At 41.4% G+C, this 17340-nt stretch overlaps 1 protein-coding gene across 2 annotated transcripts; it reads left to right on the forward strand.

The window, feature by feature from the left end:
• Positions 1-1096: 1096 nt before the first annotated feature.
• Positions 1097-14696, forward strand: tefb (TEF transcription factor, PAR bZIP family member b). 2 transcript variants are annotated; one of them, XM_031320928.2, is made up of 4 exons: positions 1097-1369; positions 8814-9338; positions 10788-11005; positions 11662-14696. In XM_031320928.2, the coding sequence occupies exons 1-4, from the start codon at positions 1264-1266 to the stop codon at positions 11875-11877; spliced, it is 1065 nt and encodes a 354-aa protein (XP_031176788.1). In that variant the 5' UTR covers positions 1097-1263; the 3' UTR covers positions 11878-14696. The 2 variants fall into 2 exon arrangements, with proteins under 2 accessions (XP_031176788.1, XP_031176787.1); XM_031320927.2 differs by lacking the exon at positions 1097-1369 and adding an exon at positions 7589-8079.
• The last annotated feature ends 2644 nt before the right edge of the window (positions 14697-17340 follow it).

The following is a 17340-nucleotide window of genomic DNA, read 5'->3' on the forward strand; positions in this document are numbered from 1 at the left end:
TCTTCCAGTGCCCCGAATGCCTAGTGTTAAGCTAATCAGTGTTCAGTGCAATTCAGTGTAATCACATTCGATTACCATGAAAACATCTCCCAGAAAAGGTCGACTCGGTACACGTGTTATTAAGCCCTAGGTTCATTTTGTGCCGGAATTGTCCTTTAACCATACATGCACCCTTTTGTGTAATATGACCCATGTGACATTCACACACAATTTTGTTCAGATGTTTTGTTCTTTTCCCTTCTGTTTGTGTCCTGTTTGAGCAGGGAGTATTAATATCAGCACTGTCAGTTCACTGAGAGAGGCTGTTCAAGGCCTTAACTGCTCATTAAAATACTCCCCACAAATGATTGCTCAAAGTCTCAATAAACACTGGTATGTTCAGTTCCGTACTCAAGCAAAGACGTGTTCTTGGTGGTATGATTTGACTTTGTGTATGTTTATGTAGAGCATATGTGTTATTTATTATGGTTCAAAACATTGTCACCCTAATAGTGTTGCTCAACAAAATGAACAAAGTGAAGCACTGTTTGTCTAGTTAAACCTGTGAACTATTTTTTTTTAAAGATTTTTTTTAGGCATTTCAGCCTTTAATGGAAAGGACAGCCAGATATGAGAGGGGGAAGACATGCAGGAAAATCGTCCAGGTCAGACTCGAACCCTGGACCTTTCTGCATCGAGGCATACACCTCTATGTATGTGTGCCTGTTCTACCAACTGAGCTAACCCAGCCACAACCTGTGAACTATTTACTTGTAATGTATGGAGTATATTTACAATGTGGTATTGCTAATACTACTTCTACTACTACTACTACTACTACCTCAAACGAAACAAGTAAATACAATGTTTATTGTACTTTTAAAGCCATCACCTTTTTGGTGCACTACTCAAATAGGTCACTAGATGGCGTGGGGCGCTCACGTGGACCTGGCCGGGAGCTTCCTCTTGCTTGCACGTGCAGAAATGTGCTCGGCTGAATAGGGTTGTTGTTGTCCTCCTGTCAGAGCCCGCCCCTGCTTTCTCATAGGCTCTGCGGTGTGACTGACAGGCGTGTGCTCAGCTGTCATCAAATCAACATGTCGCAGGGGGTGTGGCTTCTCATACAAGTTGTTTGGGTTTGAACACATGCAGGCGGCCCTCGTGATGTGACTTGCTGCAAAGTTGGTTAAAAGTGACTGAATCAGCTGCTGGTTCACATTCTGAGCGTTTCTCATTCAGTTGGACTCTCTTTCAGACATCAGATACTTTCACAGGTTGGTCATCATGTCAACTGCTAACCAAATCATCTTTGGAGATAGGAGCGACGTTCCTGATCTCCTCAAGTCGTTGGCTGACTGTCCCTTCTCCTTCCCTCCCTTTGATGACACCGGTAAGAACGGACCCCCAGGGTCCATGTGATAGGATATTTACCTATAGATGTTTTATAACATTACATTAGGTGTATAAAACCCATGAACAAAATAGGCCTTTTGTAATTGTTACTCATGGATGGAATTATAGTGAAAATATTATTCACCTTTTTGCTGGGGACCCCTTGGAACACCCTCAAGGACCCCTGGGGGGTCCCCGGACCCCACTTTGGGAAACACTGCTCTAAAGTATTGTAGGTGCAATTTGAAGGTACTTGTACTTGTTTAATGTTATTGAGTCATTTTATGCTACTTTACTTCTATGCCACCACATTTCGGAGAGAAATGTACCGTTTACTGCATTTGTGACTAAACATTTTTGCAAAGTAGCTAAAATTAGCTTTAGCTCGACCACTAACTACATCACCAGTAATCCAATCGGTGACCATTCTGCTGACTAATGAGTACTTTTACCTTTTGAGGCTCTAAGTAGTTTTGTTAAAAGTTCTTAAGTGAAATAAAAAATGTAGGATTCATATTTTTATACTGAAGTATTTCTACTCTCCAGACTAGAATCTCATTCTATATCTATGGTCTGGAGTCTTGTTGATACACAAGCTTCAATTTTTCAGAACTGAGTGCATAGTTCCATCAATGGAGAAAACAGGTAATGCAGCATTTTGTATTTCTATGCTCACCTAAGACGCCCAGTTCGTATAATATTACAGCACTTTTCATCAGTTGGCTATAGGCTCAACCTCATTCAATTGTGTTAGCTTCTTCAGTGATAAAGGGACTACAGACATTAATTTAAATGAAAATCTTTGAGATTTAGCAAAAGATCCCAGTACTTCGTCCACCAACTGCAGACAATAAATCCAGATGTATGAGCGATTGTAAAACACCTCACAACCCTCTTTACAATGGGACATCAGGAAATGTCTGGTTTCCCTCACTCCTGCTGCAATCAGGAACTCATTGTATTGATTACTGCAGTAAAGGTAGGTGATCATCATCACCCTGTTGCAGGTTTAGGCCTATATGGAAATGTGGCCAGCTGCACTCAAACTGTGGAACAAGTGATCAAAGGTATGAGCCGCTTTAAGTCAGCATACTGTGTGCTGTTTCTCCATGCAGTAACAACACAGCAGCCTGCAACTGATGCAACAACACTGAAACAGTCCTAACTCACGGTTTCATCACATCATTAGTTTCTTTGTGCACTTGGTTCTTCTATTATACTTTTTGCTTACTTGCTTCTTTCGTTATATGATTATTATTTTTTTGGCATTTTGATGCAATAGTTGACAGTAGAGCTGGAAAGGAATCATAAGGTGAGACTGACGGGAATCATATGCAACAAAGGCCCCCAGCTGTAATTAAACCAGTTTACATCTTATAGACCACTAGGCCACAGGAATAGCCCTTTCTTTCTTTTGAGTGTTTTTTTTTCTTCCGCTGACCAGTACTGCAATTGTCAAAATGTTAATACATTACGGCAGGGGTCACCAACCTTTTAGAAACTGAGAGCTACTTCATGGGTACTGAGTCATACGAAGGGCTACCAGTTTGATACACTCTTCTGAAATAACAAATTTGCTCAGTTTGCCTTTAGTTATATATGATTATTAATGATTAATGATAGTCATCTATGTGAAGACACTGTTCACGTTAATGATTTCCTATTATCAATAATTATCAACAATGACTTAACAAGGTGGGAAACAGATAATGTCAATATTCAATTTTCATTTTTAGAACAGGCCTGAGGGCTACTCATGTGGTCCTTGGGGGCTACCTGGTGCCCACGGGCACCGTGTTGGTGACCCCTGCATTACGGTCTGTTTACTGTAAATGATCCACATCCAAGTAAAAGTGACCCTTAAATAACTTTGCTATTTTGCTCTTTTACTATGCTGCCAACATATTTAATTATTAAATTATAAAAATATTCAGAATCAGAATGGGTTTTATTGCCAAGTACATTTTTTAACACATACAAGGAATTTGTTTTGATGTTGTTGGTGCACGTCATACATTCTCTAGATGGAATATTAAACAATATAAGTATAGGTATAAACAATATAAGGATAAGTATATGTACACAGTATGTATTAAATTAAAAATAAAGAATAAATAAAAATATAAATAAAAAATAAAGAGCAAAGAGCATTATAGCAGAGAGAGAATAGTGGCATGAAGAGCCAGGGGTGGAAAGTCAGGGTGGTTTCCGGGCCTTGTTAATAAGGCTAGTGACGGAGGGGAAAAAGCTGTTCATGTGAATTGCGAATTCATGCGAATTGTTGCATTCGCTGACCTAATTTGCTAATAAACTGCTGGTATGCAAATTAAGTATTTGAACATGGCTGTATAAACTCTTAAAGGGCCCTTAATCTGCAGGGTTGATGCTTGTTCAAGGTTGATGCTTGTTCAGGGTTGATGGGCCAGTGGGGCCTTGACCCCGCTAGACAATGCTGGGATTGAGATTCAGCATGTAGAAGACCGAAGAAGACAACTGACATCTTGTTTTTGGTACATGTATGAAATGTGCACATATATATATTTTTTCAATATATCTTTATTGAGCATCAATAATACAAAACATCCACAATGGGACTTCCGAGAATGTGCACATTTGTGTCATTGAAAAACGTATATCAAATGTAAACAAATACCATTTTTCATAAAATTACATTTACTTGCGCTTCCAATATTGATCCATTTGCTGCCATATTTGCTACTTGTGCTGACACAATAAGCCAAAAACAAGATGTGCGGAGTTTTTGCAGTAAATTGCACAATATTAACGTAGAGCAGAATACCATTAACCTGCATGTTTCGAGCATGACAAATTGCATCTTTGTATTGACAGTCTTGTTTGTTGTACCTGGTAATAATATGACATGACGCCTTGCTGTCTGCCCTTCACGGTCATTGCAGATAATTTTTTCTTCCTGTGATATGTCGCCTCAACAAGGAGTGAAGTTCAGGAGAGCAACTTCAGATCCTCATTTGCCCCGGAGCCGTACGTCGAGCACACTGTGTTATCTCGCCATGCTAAATGCTCATACTGTGGTGTGTGTTTGTAAAAATTGTAAAACAGCAAAGCCCCTCCTCCTTTAGAGAGGACACTGAAATAATACGTTCTTAATAATACAAACTAACGTTCTGTTAAAACTCTTGTTTGGCTTCCATAGATTGAATTTAACGTTCAATCAGCAGTACGCAAAGAAAACTTTGTACATGTTTGTCTTTAAAGGTCCAGTGTGTAACGTTTTTAGTTGTTCATTCTCAAAATCTGTGTTGCCCGTTCACAAACTTGTCCTTTTTTCATGAATATTTACCACCACCATCAATTCCAAGTATTCCTTTTGGCTTGAAATTTTACATTTGCATTCGCATGAACTGGGGTAGACGCTCCATATTGATGCTCCATTTTGAAATGCGTTAGCCGGTAAGAGACATACAGAACATACTGCTCCGTCTTTCGTGTTTTCGCTGCCACATGATAAACTCAGAGGTGCTGCTAATGCTGCTAATGGGTATCGTAGCTTCCCGGCCCCGGCAAGTTTGAAGAAGGAAACATGGAGGACAACACGTATTCAGAATCCAAATTTCAGGAACAGGAGCCTCCTTCTTCGCCCAGAAAAAGAAAACGGATATTGAAAAGAGCAAGAGACCGGCTTTTTGAAGCGTGAAGGCTACCGTAGCTGTAATACGTACTTTGAACTGCGTGGTGCGAGAGTTGATTGCGATATATGATCTCAACGCTAGATGGGAGAAATTCCTACACATTGGACCATTAAACAAATGGTGGACCACAAGGCCACCCCATATCTCTGAGCTACTTTATGAGAGTAAATATAATGTTTCCATTAATGTAAACGGACAGTAGAGGGCACTGAGAAGTGTTTATTCTAAGAATTCCGGTGTAATTCTCAACCAGCGGATGATTGCATGTTTTGCATACAGCAGACTTGAGCCCAAGGCTTGTCTTGTTTTTTCAACAAGCACTGCAGGATATTTAGCAAGTAACAGGACTGTGTACTGTAAACTTTTGCACAAGTACAGGCGAGGTAGGCTACTACATAATTGAATTAATGTTTGTGGGTTACTGTGCAACACACGCAGCCAGACTGACCTTGATATTCATCATCCTCACAAACAGGGAGTCTCAAGCTATGTGTTCCAGTTTTATATTATAGTAATTCTAAGCAAGTTTGGAGTTTTTTGTATTGTGTTTATGCTTGAACATTGACAAAACAAAGTCATCTCAAAACAGTGTGCATGCAAACTAAGTGACATTTTAACTGGATTGCAGTGTTCTACATGTTTCAGAGAAATTAATGTGGTTTCCTGTGGTGCAGCACTCGCAAAGCAATTTGCTACCGTGCTCAACTGTTGATTGTTAGGCACCATGGATGAATTAGCAGCAACCTCTCTGTTGAATAGCTCAGAGCTTGGTTTTGACCTCGTCAGTGGTGTTTTCAACCTTTAAACCACGAGTTAGGGAGATACAGTTTACCAAAAATACAATTGACAAGTTAAATGGATAAAAAAAGATGTAATACTTTGAAAATTGTATCGAGTTTAGGGTTTTGGTTTAGGGCTGCAGCTAATGTTTATTTTCAAAGTCAATTCATCCGTCGATTATTTTCTCGATTAGTTGTTTGGTCTATAAAATGTCAGAAAGTGATGAAAAATGTCAATCAGTGTTTGCCAAAAGCCCAAGATGACATCTTCAAATGTCTTGTTTTGTCCAAAACTCAAACATCTTCAGTTTACTGTCATAGAGGTGTGAAGACACTAGGAAAGAAAATCACATTTAAGAAGCTGGAATCAAGAGAATTTTTACTTTTTTCCATAAATGACTCAGACCGACTAATCGATTTATCAAAATAGTCGGCGATTCATTTAATAGCTGATGACTAATCGATTCACCTTTGCAGCTCTAATTTGGGTTTGTGGCAAGTCAAAAATGTTCCCATTTGGTACTCACGGATTTAGACTAGACTTATTACTCAGTATTTCAAACATCCTGACCTTAAGTGTAACAGGCATCACAGTATTAGGTGGTACATGCATGGAACTGGCTTGAATCTAGAGACGTTTGCAGGTATATTCCCCATTCCTCGACACTTTCAATTATCAAATCAAGTTAAAATTGCTTTTTTTTTTTTAAAGGGCTGCAGAGGCGTCTTGTAAAGACACTGGTCTTTTCTTTGCCTAGTCTAGTGCACCATTAATAGATAACACGGAAATGTAAAGAGTACAGTGTACAGCAGTCTTGTCTTCAAGCCTCCTCTCCGCTGAGACAGTTACAGCATACACACACACACACACACACGGCATTTTGTTGACCGTGTGGTTATGGTGAATTTGTGAAAAACACAGATTTGGTGTGTTTACATTAGTGGGCTGTGCGGTTTGAACATCGTGTTCCTGAAATTACACGTCCTGCTGAAGAGAACGAGGGGCTGTCGCGCGCAATATAGCAGCGCTTGCACGGAAACGTAAGATTATGATGCGAAATATTTCATTAGCATAAAAATGTACTTCGTTAACAATATACGGTTCAGCGAAATAATGGATGGCATTGAGTTCAAACCGGTTCAAACGTGACGACGTAGCCTACAGACAACGCATTTTAGAGGGTTACTTCAAATAGTTTTGGGAGCTAAACATTCTTTAGTCTCTGGTTATATATGTGGTCCACATTATCGTTTTGTCAGGACATAGAAACGAAAAAAATTGCATTATATTATTAGAAAGACACGTCGTAACGTTAGTATTCTGAGTTGTCTTGTGAACTCTGTTACCTTTGGGTCCCCGTGCCAGCTGTTTAAACGACGGGCGCGTGACCGCACGTGCTAAATATCTAAAGCTACGCCCTTTGACAGATTGTACTTTCACGTGAGTAGGATGAGGGAGGGGGCACGTGTTTTGCCACGAGTATTATTCTTGTGGAGGATGCAAGCGACAAAAAAGTGTGTGTGTGTGAAGTTCAATCTGTGGTCATGATGAAAGTGTGCAATGCTTCAGCTGGATGCTCCTCGCATCCTTTACCTGCAGGTTGTATGCGCGAGTACAGCAGTGACACTTCCCACTTAAACGATATTAATATACTGGCTGCATGAGACTGTATGTTCCTGTTGCAGTTTACGTTCCGTACATCCTTTTCTATATAAAGAATTTAATCTCTATGTGGAGTATTTGCGGCCAATGCAGTCCTAGAACCACTACAAGAACAAAGAAGAGCGCCCATGTACTCTGTGCAGTCACATTAACATGGACAGCACTGTCGACCAATCACATTCTAGTATTCCACGAGTGGGCGGGGCACGTACTCATGAATATCCAACAAGCGCACTCGGTCGGCAGTGGCACAGAGAACAAGGCGTCCGTGTAGTGTTGTTTTTGCATCCTAAAGCGTTGGTATTGACAAACGGGCCTGAAGGCAGCACTAGTGGTGAAACAAGCGACCATTCGCGTCTGTTCCTGAAGCTTTCATTCATTCCCGGTGGAGGACGCCGCTCTCGGTACCGTTAGGAACATCTCCCCTGTTTGCTCGAAGCTTAGCGGCGAACAATGTCTGGCAAAACAGCGGTGACAGCGGCGCTTAAGCCCAGCGGTAACGTCGTTAAAGCGGATCCGCAGAAGTCATACCCTTTTGTGTTAAAGAAGATCATGGACATCCCTCCTCCCAACATCCTGGAGGAAGGCGACGACGGTAAGATCAGAACGCGAAAACGAGCGCTCCTTTTGGTTTCTGCCTTATTAATTAACGGCGAGTTTGTTGACTGTTTTGACGCTTATATATATACTCAACTACATGTGCTCAATCCTCAAATATGCGCCAAGCGTCGTTAATTGTATTTGGATGAAATGATGGCTGTTAATTAGGCCGGGTTAGGACGGACACGCTTTATGTTGCACGGAGCCAGATTCATCCGAGGCTGCAAGAAAAGAACAAAAAGTTCCAACTCCTCTCTGCTGCTCTCAAAGCACCGCACACACACTGGGAGGACACTTGAAGACAAAGACACTACCTGGCTTTTCATTACACACATCGGTTTAGTGTTATTTGGTCCCTGGTTTGTGTGGTGGTGTTTTGTGTTTGGTGTTGCATGTGTGGAACAAGCAGCTAGGGCTCTTTCCTGTTTTTCTTTTTTTTTGCCTTTACTCGTCTACTTTCTGGTTTCCTTCTGCATTTTATTCCATCTAGGAATCTACTTTCTTACCTTCAACCTAATTGACGGGCTCTTTGGTTTTAACCCTCTTTTTTTTATTTTGGTCAGATGTCACAAAGCCACCACACACCCCAATTAGCTTTTCCTGTGTGTGCACACCTGTCACTCACTAAAGAAGGACCCCTGTTGTCATGTGTACACAGGGAAACCTTTCCCTCACAGCAAGCAGCCATTTATTTAACCACTGTTCCCTCATCTTGCCTTTTTAATGCAGAAATCGAGAAGGAGAAGCTGTGCTCATCGGAGGATGTGGAGGGAGGTGGGGCTGGAGCAGCCAGTGCTGGTGGAGGTTCTAGAGGAGGCAGCGGTGGTGGTGGAGGGGTATCGGCCTCCTTGACCCCAGCCATTTGGGAAAAGACCATTCCCTATGATGGGGAGACCTTCCACTTGGAGTACATGGACCTGGATGAGTTCCTCCTGGAGAACGGGATCCCTGCGAGCCTGGAGGAGGAGGAGCTGCAGAAGACTCTGGCCTCGGTGGGACTCAAAGGCAAATACATCCCTAAGGTTACTTCTACCGCTACTACTACTTCTGCTGCAGCCCCTGCCCCCACCTCGGCATCAGCCACCTCCGTCCCCGCCACCTCTACAGTCACCTCAGATCCAGAGGAAGCGGTGACAGTCACTACGTTACAACCAGCCAAGCTAGAAGAAGAGGAAGAGGAAGAGGAAGGACAAGAAGATGACTCTTTGTCTGAGGAGGCAAGAGCAGACGTGGAAGTGAAAGAGGAGAAAACAGGTGAGAAAAAGATTTATAAATGTACTGTTTTTGGATATACAGTTCCTGGCTATATATTTATGACATTTCAGATAACTCGTAACGTTTTTAAATTCTTTTTTCATGTTCCTTTTTTTAAATCCCCCATTACTATTGGACTCAGTAGTTGAAGAAAAACAGCTCCTGCTGGCCGAGATTCTTAAATTCTGTAGGCTATCTAGAAGCTGAATACTTGACACTGAAGTATGCCATTTGTTTCAGCTGTCGGTAGAAGTGTCTTTGTCTAGGTGTAGCTGTAGTGTGTACTCTTAGTTGCTCTAGTCTTGTAGACACTAGGGTAACATTAACTAACGTTGAAGACAAAGACACTACTTGGCACAATGACAAAATCCTGACCTTTAAACCCACGCTATATTTTTGTATGTTTGGCACATGGCCTGCATGACGGTCCCCACTAAACATCACTGTGATCTGTAGAAACCTGCAACACTTTGCGGAGAAGAAAAAAAAAAATCACATTACCTGTTGACTAAAATATCTACAAGCCCAGCTACAACCAAAAGTCAATATAAAGTGTCTGAGGGAAAATCAACTCTTCCTGTCCCTGACAATGTTCCGTATATATTCTAATATCTGTAACTGTATATAGGGCTGCAAATAATGATTTAAAAAAATACAATACAATCAAACAAGAACCAAAACCCTCTACCACCCCCCACCCTCTGCGGTCTCGGGGAAAACCAATATACAAGAAAACAGAAATCACACCTTGCCTAGTCGCTCTCCTCTAATTCTTGTGATGCTGAGGTCATTAGGACTGATATTTGTGCTGCTGTGTTTTTCCATAGGTCTATAGTCGATGATTTGGCTTTGTTAATCCTTGCTGTAGAGAGCTCCAGCATAATTATGTCTATGAAGTACGCCAACGCGTTGAGCTATCGTTTTCTTGGTTGCGGTTGAGCCGGCTAGCCAAATTTTCCTCTGTCTCCCAAGCAGCTGTAATTTAGAGTCGTCATTAAGTAACAAAACAATCTGGTCAGTAGGAATTCGACATCCTATCACATCAGATATTATTGATGTTGTTTTATTCCAAAACTCATGCACCTGTTCACACTCCCAGACCATATGCTGGAAAGTTTGTTCAGATTGACAGAACGTGCAGTAGGGAGTAGGAATGACTTCAGAGACGTATCTCTAAATAAGGATTCTTTTCATAATCAATATCTATTATTGTTTGGATTATTTGATAAATAAGGAAACATGTTGTGCTGCGTACTTTGTTTGACATTCAGTAACCAGAACATGTTTATTTACTCGACAGGTCACATAAACTGTAACAATATTAGTGCTCAAACGATAGATTAAGTAAGCACAAAGCAGCCTGTCTAAACATGTGTACCATACATCCTACTGTCACTTAATCTCCTGTGTGCTTGTATCCAAGCTTACTTTGCCTCTCCACACCCGTAGATTGTATCCCTGTAGAACGTCGCACTCCCTCCCCCATCGACCCAGAAGCCATTGAGGTGGACATTAACTTCCAGCCCGACCCCACAGACCTGGTCCTGTCCAGTGTGCCGGGGGGGGAGCTGTTCAACCCGCGCAAACACAAGTTCTCTGACGAGGAGCTGAAACCGCAGCCCATGATCAAGAAGGCCAAGAAAGTGTTTGTTCCTGATGAACAGAAGGTAGGCCAACTTAAACACACTTGCAGTGTCTTTTGGGTACAAACACATTTGTCTGTTCCAAAACGGCAAACTGTCATAATGACGACTGGGGAGCGTGCGCCCATACATAGAGGTTTACTCCTCGACGCAGAGGGCGCGGGTTCGACTCCGACCTGTGGCCCTTTGCTGCATGTCATGCCCCGCTCTCTCTCCCCTTTCATGTCTTCAGCTTTCCTGTCAAAATAAAGGCCGAAAATGCCCCAAAAATAATCTTAAAAAAACAAACAAATGACGACTGGGAGAGTTACTCATAATTATTGTAGTCGGGGTCACTGATGGCTTATGGTCATAAAGATATATAAATGACATAAGTGGCTGTACAATTTGTATTTTTATTCAAATGAATCAAACACAGATGCCAACTTTCTGATTTTTAATAATGAAAAACTGTTAAAAATAAATAAGTAAACATTACGTTTACTACAAAAATGGATGACTAAGTGTGATTGCAGTTGGACTGAACACAGTGGTGGATTAGAGATCAAAGATGGGGGTGGATGTGTTCACAATACAGATGTTCGTTTGTTTTAAATCTCTCGTTAATGTTGGTTATGGTCAACTCTACCTCTCCCGTTCTGTCTTTTTTTTTCCATTCACCTTCACTGTCATTCCCTCAGGATGACAAATACTGGTCCAGGAGAAAGAAGAACAACGTGGCAGCAAAGCGTTCTCGTGACGCCCGGCGGTTGAAGGAGAACCAGATCACGGTGCGCGCCTCCTTCCTGGAGCGGGAAAACGCAGCGCTGCGGCAGCAAGTGGCCGAGCTGCGGAAGGACTGCGGTCGCTGCAAGAACATCCTGACCCGATATGAGGCTAAGTATGGTCCGCTGTAAAAAGAAAAGAAAAAACTAACACTCTGAAGAAAAACCCACAAATTATCCATGAGACAAAAAGCAGAACTCTCTTCCCCGCAGAATTCAACACAGACACAAACCACCAAGGAAATCAAAATGTTGCGTTGTTGTCTTTGCCGACCTCCAGTCACTGTGTCGAGCTCCAGCTGTTGTTTGAACGCGATGCTGGAGTTCTGGATACACACTGGCAGGCAGTGAGGCATGATGGGAGTGGTGGTCACAGGAAGGCCTGTGGAGAGCGCCTGGCTCCTACACTCAAGAGAGGAAGAGGATGGTTGTGGACACTCCCATGGTCAAACACACATGGAAAATCTGGTCTGTCTCAAGACAGTTTTCAAGAAAGTCAGGAAATATGAAAAGAGCAGTCTGGTACAAAAGAATCCCAGGCTTTTAAATACTACACAAATCAGTTTTTATCACTGCACACAGCACTTCTTCTTAGTGGACCAAAGCATGAGTAGCGTCAGTTAGAAGTCCTGTATTTAGAACGGTGCACACTTGTCGTCCGTCCCTTACATTTCCTTGTGTTGCACCTATGTTTGTGTCTGTACTTCCTTTCAAAATACTCCGGCTGAGGCTCAGACGATAGCAGGATAGAAGAGGAACAGATGAGTACACGGATAAAAGAGCAGGGGACAGATTCGAAGTAGCACTTCCAGCCTGAAGAGAAAGATGGCAAAGACCTCAGGTCGGCAGAGGAGAAAAGGATGACAGTCCGTTAGTTCTTCCTTTTTAAACCAATGACACAAATGGAAGGTCCATAGTACATAAAAATTGACAATATTTACAAAACGTCTTATAACCCACATGCACACCAAAACTGTATACTGTATATAGTCATCTCCCTGCACCACATAGATACAGTATGTGCGTGTATCAGTGTGTAATCCATTTTTGCACTTTCTCTTAAAAAAACACAGTATGTAAAGATTACAGATTACAGTGGTGGCAGGTATCTAGATCGATCCTTTATCCCCGGAGGAAATTCACATGAGCCGTACACATATAAAAAAAATACACTGAACAAAGAATAGTGCAGGGAATCAATCTAATAACAAAATCAAAAACAACTAACTTATTTACCACCGCCACCACCATTGGAGACACAGTAGCTTATTAGGGGGAAAAAACATGCATGACCTACAATTTAAAGCTACTGTGATCTAGTTACCTTTTCTACTAACCTTAGATCAGCTTCCAGAGCCTCAAACAAGATGTTGTTAAAGAAGGCAGACTTTGTGTTTCCTTGAAAGATGATATTTTATAAACGAAGAGAGAGTTTGTAGTTTCTTTTGTAAGTTAGGTTTGAAGAAGGCATATGTCTGGTGATCTGCAGGGCCCTCACAGGTGGAGGGGTATGTTCATGCGTAGGGATGTTTATTTTACTGCCCACTGCAGGTAGAGGGCGCTAGAGCCACTGCCTGTCTGGTCATGGTGTAGTGATGGCTGGGCTGATTTTAAAAAGAAGAAAAGATTTAACCAGGCCCAAAGTTGACTGCTTCTAAACCGTGTAAATAAAAGTCTCATGGTCTTTACTACCTAAGACAGGTAGTAAAGACTGTGTCTTTACTAACCTAATACTATTCCTTTTATTTGCCAATAGTCAAAGAGTGCTGTACTTGATACTGATGGTAATAATGCATCTGTTGATTGTGATGTACAACAATACGTCAGATAATTCTATTTCCATTGAGGAACAATACTTCTAATGAAACCAATGCAGGGAAAATAAATGGATAGACTGTGCTTTTGGATGTTTGTTTTAAAAACAGATTTCTATAGATTTTCTTTTTTTCTCTATAGACATACAGCATGTGTCTGAACATACAATGGACAGGGCACACTCTTATATACCTCATCCAACACTTCCTATTTTGAATAATTAAAAGTTTGGTAGGGCAACAAAGTGGTGTTGGTTGAAGCAGAGAGCACAAAGGAAGCAGCTTAGTTCCATTTGGCAAAACCTTGACTCCCGAGTTGATAAATTGAGTTCTTTTTGCTAAACTGGTCTGAGTCTGTGACAAAATTAGTAAATACATTACAGACTGTTATGGGACTCTATATCTTAAGTGTCTTTGGCTGATGCACATTTTGTGATCAGTCGGCTTGCGCTCATAATCGACGTAATCTTGGAAAGAAAATAAATGTGGCAATAAATAATATGTTATGTAATGCTCGTTTTCTTTCAGTGATGATGTATGTACAATTGTTAATGATGTACTAAATAGAAATGCCCCCAAAAGTCATTTGTGCTTCCAGTTTAGATCCTCTGTAGTCTAGGATCCTAATGCATGAAACCCAGTAAACTTGTCTTTTCTTTTTCTTGAATATTTTACACCAAGTGTACTTATGTCTGTGAACCATCACTAAAAACTACATATGTTTTTGGATGGGTAGGTTGATGGTCTCTTGTACAGTTCTGTCGAAAGAAAAAAGCAGGACATCTTTGCTGTGATGTCCTGTGTTTATGACTTCATGACTTGCATAATAGCTCCACCTATCCTTGTGCAGCCAGTGCTTGATCTTGGGGCGAACATCAGCTGAAAACGGCATCTTTTGATCACTGTGTGGATTGTTTTCTATTTACTAAATATTGATCTACATCTAGATACACTGGATCAGTTGGTGATTTCGTGTTTTCTTGGTGGATTTTGTGTTTCAGTTTCCTGTAGTGTAAGACATTTCTTAACAATGTGTTTTATGTTACATTGACATTCAAACTTGGCATTGACTTTATTATGCTGTTTTATACATCAATGTGGTTGATGAATGCAGACTTTTAGTTTTCTTAACTAAATTATGCATCAGGCTGACTAAAGGAACTGGCCGAGAGAGTCTTTTAGAAGACAGAAATCAAGATTGTTGATAGTACTGCAAACGGTATGTAGCATCCCTTTTTTTAATGTGAAGCACCTCATGGAACAGGCTTATAACTCAAACTCTCAAACCTGCTCATTGTTGTTCAGCAGGCTGTAGATGATCCAGTTCATCACATGCCAACCTGTGCCACCAATTGGAAAAGAAGATAATAGCAGCAGTGGTTTAGATCTGCAGCCATCTGTCTTCACCTACAGACAAAGATAGTAACAGCTGCTGCACTTAAAGGGTAACTACTGTTTTTATTCAAACTGGACCCTATTTTCCTATGTTTTTGTGTCTAAGTGGCTGATGGAAATGACAAGCTTGGAATTGGTCCAGTATTAAGTGAGATCGCTGCACTTGGCTGTGGCTAAACAAGCTACAATGTTAGTTAATAGGGCAGTTGTCCAGCTTGTATTTACCTTCACAGAAGTGCTCGTTTTGTCACTGACAGGCTCAGATTAATATTCTTGTCTGACAACATTATGGAAAGGATCCCTTCAGAGATAGACCTTTAAAACCTCTCCGAGATCTTTCTGTTTAACCAGAAACCGCTCTGAAGTCGCTAGCGCTAAACCCACCAGACTCCATTTTAAAAAAAGCAATACTTTTAGCGTGTATAGAGCCAACATATTTTCACATGTAAATCGGTAAACTGTGTTTATTTCAAACAAAACTAGAGTTGTGATGGTTGGAAAAGTGGAAAGACGACCAAAAACGGCTTTTCATAGTTTTTTGTTTCTGTCGACTTTGAATGAAGTGTATTTTTACGATGCTAAAATTACTGTTTATTTACATGGAGTCTGGTGGGTTTAGCGAACGCAATTACGCGGATGTTTTTATATTCAAAAAAAGGATCTTACTCTTTAACAGAAAGGTCGACCTCCTTAGTAATCCTTTCCATAATGTTGTCAGACACTTAGAATATTAATCTGAGTCTGTCAGCGGCAAAACAAGCATTTTTATGAACCTAAATACAAGCTGGACAATTGCCCTATTAACTTACATTGTAGCTTGTTTCGCCGCTGCCGACTGCAGCGATCTTGCTTATTGGATCAATGTCAAAGATTGTTGTTCCCATCAGTCACGAGATTTTTTTATTTAACAAGTATTTTGCCTGTTAAAAAAAATATTAAACATGATTGTTTCACAGCGGACGTCGGTAACATTAACCTCAATGTGTGACATGAAGCTTCGTCAGGCACTTCATTAGGAAATTGAGCATGAAAGTGTTGACTGACCTGTCCAGAGTGAGACATTTTACCAACCACAAAATCATAAAATCTGTTGCAAGTTAAAAAATGTCACACAAAAAAGCCTATTAAAAAAAACTGCAGTTGTAATACTCTGCCTGCAGGTGGCACAAGTTTCAAAGTGCTATTGTTTCCGTTGCCTGTAGGTGGTGCAAACTAGCATCTACCACTGTTGTTTTCAGCTTCTGGCCTGGAACTGTTGGCACTGGCTTTGGGTGCTGCGCATCAGTGACACAATGTCCTTGTTTGCAATTCAAAGTAGCTACAATACGCCTGAAAAAATGTTTAAAGGTCTATTGATTTGAAAGTTTTGCATTTTGCTTTATTTTCTCTTTTTATATAAACATATGTTTTTGTTCGGTGTTTTTGTATTGTCCTAATCATGTACATGCAACTGCAGTACCATGTCCTAATTGTATCTTGTATCATGCAATTGAAATAAATTGGGATTTAATGACGTGGGCTCTTTACTTGACCTTACCCTAGTCGTCAAGCAGCTGCTCTAACAGGAGACACACTGGTGCTGAGAGACAACAATAGATGATTAAAAATAGCCCAGTTTGGTGGATGGATGGAGACGTCTTTCTCATCCTTCACCTCATCCTTGATGAACACGTTCACATCCACAATCACACATGTGCACGTGTACACGCACGCATAATCGTGATTGTTTTCCTTCGCCTTGTTTTCTATTGTCCCTTCATTGCCTCAGTGCTGCTGCTCATCAGTATTCCAGAGGAGTAGGAGATGTTGTGTAATGATCACATCGACACACAGGGGAGCAGCGTTGCGTAACAGTAGCAGCTTCAAAGACTGTGTGTGTGTGTGTGTGTGTGTGTGTGTATAAAGGGAAGCAAGGGAGGGGCTTTGGGAAATGGGAGGGAGAGACAAGGAGAGGAAAGGATCAGGTGGTTGAAAGGACGTACTGTAGTGGAGAGAGGAAAGGATGCCTAAAGAGGGAGGGGAGAGCAGGGGGTGAAGGAGAATGGGATAAGAGAGGGGTGGGGGGGGAGTGCAAACAAGATGGCAAGGGGATGGACAGAGAAAGATGGAGAACAGGGATGCAGTTAAAAACATGTGAGCCGAGGGATGGGATGCAGTGAGTGGGCGATGGAGACGTGGAGGAGAGCCAAGGAGGAGCCCAGCCGTGCATGTTAATGTCACACCACTACATGTTACTATAGAGAGCGCAGCGCAGTGTGTTCATATGAGCGAGCCAACCTCACAGCTGGCTGCATTTGACAGACACACGAGAGCACAAGACAGACAAGAGCGCTGGATGATGAAATTTAAAGTAATATCTGCTGGGATAAGGCCAGCTGAAGTAGGT

This window comes from Sander lucioperca, chromosome 21, assembly GCF_008315115.2.
Source record: "Sander lucioperca isolate FBNREF2018 chromosome 21, SLUC_FBN_1.2, whole genome shotgun sequence".
Classification (NCBI taxonomy): Eukaryota; Metazoa; Chordata; class Actinopteri; order Perciformes; family Percidae; genus Sander; species Sander lucioperca.

Bases quoted from the DNA above. Each gene is read 5' to 3' on its own strand.
- tefb (XM_031320927.2), top strand. From the start codon at position 7,938: ATGTCTGGCAAAACAGCGGTGACAGCGGCGCTTAAGCCCAGCGGTAAC. The intron at 9,339-10,787 runs GTGAGAAAAAGA...CCACACCCGTAG, and splicing joins AGTGAAAGAGGAGAAAACAG to ATTGTATCCCTGTAGAACGT. The intron at 11,006-11,661 runs GTAGGCCAACTT...TCATTCCCTCAG, and splicing joins TTGTTCCTGATGAACAGAAG to GATGACAAATACTGGTCCAG.